General features: G+C 47.7%; 1 protein-coding gene across 1 annotated transcript; it reads right to left on the bottom strand.

The window, feature by feature from the left end:
• Window positions 1-324: 324 nt before the first annotated feature.
• On the bottom strand, window positions 325-2,028 carry LOC125540985 (peroxidase-like). The gene is made up of 3 exons (XM_048704493.1): window positions 1,778-2,028; window positions 1,502-1,678; window positions 325-1,379 (listed from the first exon to the last, which is right to left on the bottom strand). The coding sequence occupies exons 1-3, from the start codon at window positions 1,982-1,984 to the stop codon at window positions 822-824; spliced, it is 942 nt and encodes a 313-aa protein (XP_048560450.1). The 5' UTR covers window positions 1,985-2,028; the 3' UTR covers window positions 325-821.
• Window positions 2,029-5,953: the final 3,925 nt, after the last annotated feature.

The following is a 5,953-nucleotide window of genomic DNA, read 5'->3' as shown; positions in this document are numbered from 1 at the left end:
TTTCGAACGGCACGGCAGAGTTAGCGATCGATGTGCCTTAATGCGTGGTTTTTTGCGTTAAACTTGGAAGGATTTAGGACCATTAGATCTTGTTGATGGATGGGTCTGATTGTTTGGTTCTCCGCTCTCTCTTTCTTTTATAGGGGTAGTAGACTAGGGGCAACATGGTCATTTAATAACCTCTAGCAAGGGACTAGGGAGACTTTTTAGTTGGGACTAGAAAAAATCCTAGGACTAGAGAACCAAACACCACCATAGTCATACTCCCACATTACATTAAGACTAGCCACAATGGATAGTAACATACATTAGTAACATACACATATCCCTAGACTATGTTACTATCTTCATAGTGGGTAGTAACATAAGGGTAATAACATGCAAAGATTCATTTATTAAGTTACAGACTCATATTGCATTGGGACATGTGATCTTACAGTAACTAGCTAAGTTACTACAAGTACCTCTCTCTTCATTAACTCATTGCCACATAAGCAAATTTGCTGAGTTGAATTTAAAATTATTGCGAAGTTACTCCCACTATGGCTAGTCTAAAGCATGGGCACCATTAGGTTGCAGGCCTAGTCGCTAGTTTAGCTAGTACATGGGCGGCGCTGTTTGCATCTCTCCTGCATGCCTGAACCTCAGGCTTCGAAAACCTGGCGCGCATTTCAAACTTGAGGTCTTCAAGCACCACAGCATGCACCGAGTAGGCCATGACCTGGTTGCTAAGTGCTATAATTGGTCTTGGCTACTGCTTCTGGGGACTTATTCATTGACGTGTGTCGTGCTGGCGAGCTGCCGATCGACGTGTACGTCAATCAGGAGTTCACCTTGGAGCAGCTGAGCCTGATCTGGCCCTGCGCCCCGGTGAGCGGCGCGATGTTGCCCATCTTGATCATGGCCGTCGTGAAGGCGCTGCTGAACGCCGCCGGGTTGGACGCGAAGTTCCGGACCGTGTTGTCGGTAGTGTCGCCGTTGAACAGCACCTGGTCCGAGTGCATGAGCCCCTTCTGGGACAGGAGGTCCGTGTAGTATGCGTTGTCGAAGGTGTTGGGCGTCGTCGCGTCCAGCGGCGCCAGGTTGCCGTTGCCGCCGGACTGGGGGCAGTTGGCCCGGAGCGACGCCGCGTAGGCGGCGTTGATGTTGGTGTCGCAGCCGTAGATCCGAGAGCGGAAGGAGCTGCACTGCGCCCGCCCGATGGTGTGTGCGCCGGAGAGGGCCACCATGTCGACCGTGTCCAGGCCCTTCTTGAGGAACGCGGCCTCGAGCTGCGCCCGGCTGGAGCCCGGGCCTGGGATGTCGCTGTTTGCCAGCCCCGCGTTTGCACCTGTGGAGTCCCTTCTCCCCAGAGGAACTGTCCATGACGGCCCTCCGAGCTGCACGCACGCGAATGATTCAAAACCAACAGTTAACGTCTTAACGATGGTGCAAGAGGATGATCCTACGGCGACCATCCAAGTGATCATGCATGTAAGTGCTTGTAAGATGATGATCTTACGGCGACGACCGAGTCGCGGGCGGCGACGGCGAGGATGTCAGCGCAGGAGACGGTTTGCTTGCACACGGCCTCGACCTGGGCCTTGATGCCGTCGATGACACCGAAGCCCCTCAGCGACCCCGCGTTTGGACCCGCGTTCTGCTCGTTGCCGGACAGCAGAACAGAGGCGTCGCAGCCCTGCAGCCAGCAAAACACGCACAGCAAATAATTGGTTAATCCCAGCTGTTCCTCGATCAAGCAAATTAGTTAGCGAAGTTCCAGTTATGCGGAGCTTGCCTGGACAAAGCAGTCGTGGAAGTGCAGCCGGAGCAGCGACGCGCCCATGCGGGGGTCGCTGCTCACGGCGGCCGTCACGGCGCTCTTGATGGCGGCCAGCGCCCCGGGGCACGACGAATCGTAGAACGTCGGGGACAGCTGCGCCGACGCCGCCGTGGCCAGGGCCACGAGCACCACCAGAGAAATGCAAGAGGCAGAGGCGGCCATGGTTAGCTAGCTCCCTAGTGTGGCTTGTGCAAGAGAGCAGTGCATCGCATGCATATTTATAGTCAAAGATTCAGCTCAGGTGCACCTGCAAATCGCTCCCTCGCTCCCTGTCCCCCACTTGGGAGAGAGCATCCAAAATCTAGGTCCGCTTGGTCCAGCGTTAGCCTCTCGAACGACGTACACGGCATCTATCCATCCATAAACCTTTCCAACCAAATACAGCTAGCCGGTCGATCGGGTAAGGCCTATCGCGGTCTGCTACGTACATGGTATCGACAAACTTGGCCGCATATTTAGAAGGTTCACGCATGCAAGTGGATAGGGCCAACTTGAGCGATCTATATTGGCGTTTGCCACGCAAAAATCTGCAAAATCAATTGGCTTAGTAGAACAGAAAATATACGCGTGCTTTTCATCATCCCCATGCTATAATTTGTCCAGGGCAATTCACCCTCGTTTTGACCGGTGTGCAGTAATTTTGCATACAACGAGAATATGGGATCTGACCAATTTTTATGTTCAGATGTTAGGAATGAGTGCGGAAGCAGAAGCGAGGAAGAAGAACAAGGTATGTGATACCATGCAATGCAAGGTAGAGTAACACCAGAGAGACTGAACTCATGTCTATTTATCAGTCAAGTATGTACATATATGCAGAGAACATACACACGCAGGTGCGGCCACTGCCACAACAACCTCCGAAGCTAACTCTACTAAGAGCATCTCCAACAACCGCCCAACACGCCGCGCGCAAAAAACTATTTTGCCGCATGTTCATCGTCTGGTTTGGCGCGACCGGCCGCGCTAAAATGCAGCGCATGCGACTCGCCGGCGCATGCCATATGTTGCATTTTGGACACAAAATGAATTTCAAACATTCAAAATGCAATGAACATGGCATATAATTTCACACAAACAAGTTGATGAATAAAAATTCATGCCCATAAGTTCATCCAACCAAATCCATGACATAAACGAAAGACACATCAAGCCTCGTCCTCATCTTTCGAAGACGATTCTTCCTCCTCCGAAAATGATTCTTCCTCATCATTATCATTGTCGCGCACCGCATCACGTGAAGCTCGGACGATATTGGCAAGATCTTCAACGGCATCTTCATGGGAAGGTGTGTGAGGCACACCGGAAGACATTCCGTCCATGGTGGCCGGAGATGCACCCATACCTCCCATGAGAGACGCAAAACTCATGCCTCCCATGGCGACCATGGCGCCGGGGGGTGCTCCAAAGCCACCCATGCCTTCCATGGTCTTCATGGTAGCTCCAAAGCCACCCATGGCACCTAAGCCGCCCATGATAGCTCCAAAGCCACCCATGCCTCCCATGGCGCCAAGGCCACCACCACCCATTACGCGAATCATGGCTTTTTTATGGATCAAGACTTCTTCACGGACAAGATTGACATGCTCCTTTTACGCCTCATTGAGGATATGTGTCCAAGAAGAACAAGTGTTTTTCCCATTCCAACAATCTAGTTCTCTCCTCATTGCTCACCTTCCTCTCCTCCAAAGCCACCTTCCTCTCCTCGGCCGCGGCATCTTGGTTCCTTGCCATTTTCCTCACCTCGTTGGCTTCTTTTCTTGCCTTCACAATAGCTTCCATAGCATTTTTGAGCTCATCATCTCCTTTCCTCTTCTTTTTTTCTTTTGCGTCTTTCTTGCACCCATCCAATCGTTTTGGCTTCGAGTATGAAACCGAGTTGGGTGTGGGGCTTCTCTTGCCGTCATCACTTGATGCATCCTCATCCTCATCATCATCATCCAACTCAATTGTTCGCTTGTGTTTGTTGCTCAAATCCAAATCATCCAAATCATCATCCTTCAACACATCATAGCAATGAGGCAAGGTAAATGGCCTTCCTTTCTTGATCTTCCCCTTTTTGGTCCTCTTCTCCTCTCCTTTGAACAAGTTTTGTGCAATGTTGTACTACATGAAAACAAAACAAGTTAGCACTTCAAACACCAACAACAAGCATGATGAACATGGATGAAATGCCACTTACTCTATCGTCCTCATTGGTGCCACTTCACTACGAGAAAACCTTACTAGTGGCGTTGGTTTTTTACATACCAGTAGCGGGGGCACCCGCACTACTGCTAGGGCGCTATAGCTATTATTTAACAGTAGCACATTTCTAAACAAGCGCTGCAGCTAAAATACTTAGTAGGAGCGCCTCTTTCTCTACCAACGCTGCTACTATCATCACATAGTAGTAGCGCCCTATTTTATCCCCATGCTACAACTAGGTAAATAGAAATTAAAAATAATAAAAAGAAGTCAGATGCAATATTCATGGAAATCAAGACAAGTCTAGTGCAAATAAACTAAGTTCACAGAACCATCTCACAAACATTAATGACAATACCACATTTAATATAACCACACAATCTCACAAACTCATATATAGTAGTCAACAATGCATGGATAGATCATAGTTGATAAGTCTACTAGGTAGTCATACTGGCATATAAATGGTTCAGCAGCCACACGCATGCATATGTAGTTTTAGATGATATCGATGACGATCATCATCCTCAAGCCTTGGCAGTGGGTGTTCCTGATAGTAATTAGGATGGCATGTCGAACATAAAGATTCTTGCCGACGAGGAAGCTCTTCCACCCAACCGAGTTGAAGTGTGTGTGACCATTCGTGTCCACGCCGTACGCACAGGTGGTGACGGAGCCCCTCGCGGTAAGGCGTATTCCAGCAGAGTCTTCTTCATCAGGCTTGATACCACAACTCTCAGATAGGCTCTTTGGCAATTTCTGAATAAGAAAAACATATCAATTAATAATTAGCCTCACACATTCTACACTATTAAAAGACAGTACTACATTTCTACTAAGCATAAATTCTACTAATAAGTATATATGGATTCTACACTATTAACAGTTCTTTGGATTCTACACGAAGCATATATATCATCGGATTCACTAACCATATATATCATCGGATTCACTAAGCATATATATCATCGGACTCTACACTAAGTATAACAATAAAGCATATCATCAAATTACTACAGTAAATGCAACATACCATGACATGTCGATCAACCATGGTACTTGTCAGGTGGGCCACGAATGGCATCCCGACGAAGTCAGCACGTGGCGGAATTATGTCCCATAGGTTGCACACCTCCTCCTCGCTCAACCTCATTCTTTGAACTACGATGCCTTCATCAAGTGGGTCATCATCATCCTCATCATCTTCCGCTTTGTTGACATAAATGACGGCCGGGTTGGGTCTTTCTGCTCTGAAGGAGAAGATGATCAACTCACCACCGGTGATATGCATGTGGGCGATGAAACGAACCCATCCATCTCCTCCCACCTACGTCATATTTCGTCCTTTCTCGACCTCCATGGTGTAGGGGCCCCCAGGAGCCTCAAAGGTCATAGAGTCTTCGGTCAGCTTGTTGAATTCTGACCTCACATTGCATGGGATGATCTGTGTGCAAAAAGCAAAATGATATATACACGATGCATTAATGCCAATCACACTAAAAACAAAATAGTGGTTACTAGTTTCATATAATTTATTACCGCCGCATGAAGAAAACTAGACTAGAAGTGGATGCCGAACAGCGTGCCAGTTGCAAGGCTGTTGGTGCACCTTGACTTGCACCATCGACATGGTGGTGGTGGTGGCGCCATTTCCCTAAAGCAATATGATTAAAGGATTAACGATCCAAAAAGTAAACATAAAGTTTTCAATACACATCAGGTTTTGAATAATATACAAATCAGGTTCACATCATAGAGAATACACATCAGGTTCACATGGCAAGCAAAATAACAACTAAATTGTAGTTCAGTTCAGACAATAACCTAATAGAGATCATGTAACCCAAACAGAGCCTAATAATAAGATAAATGGCATTTGCCATTATTGCGCAAGCAGACAAGCAAAAGTAGTTCGAAGACAGCTTAATTCTGCATTATTAGTAG

This window comes from Triticum urartu, chromosome 2 (genome assembly GCF_003073215.2).
Source record: "Triticum urartu cultivar G1812 chromosome 2, Tu2.1, whole genome shotgun sequence".
In the NCBI taxonomy this organism is placed as follows: Eukaryota; Viridiplantae; Streptophyta; class Magnoliopsida; order Poales; family Poaceae; genus Triticum; species Triticum urartu.
Note: the sequence above shows the minus strand (reverse complement) of the source record. Positions and strands in the feature narration are given on the sequence as shown.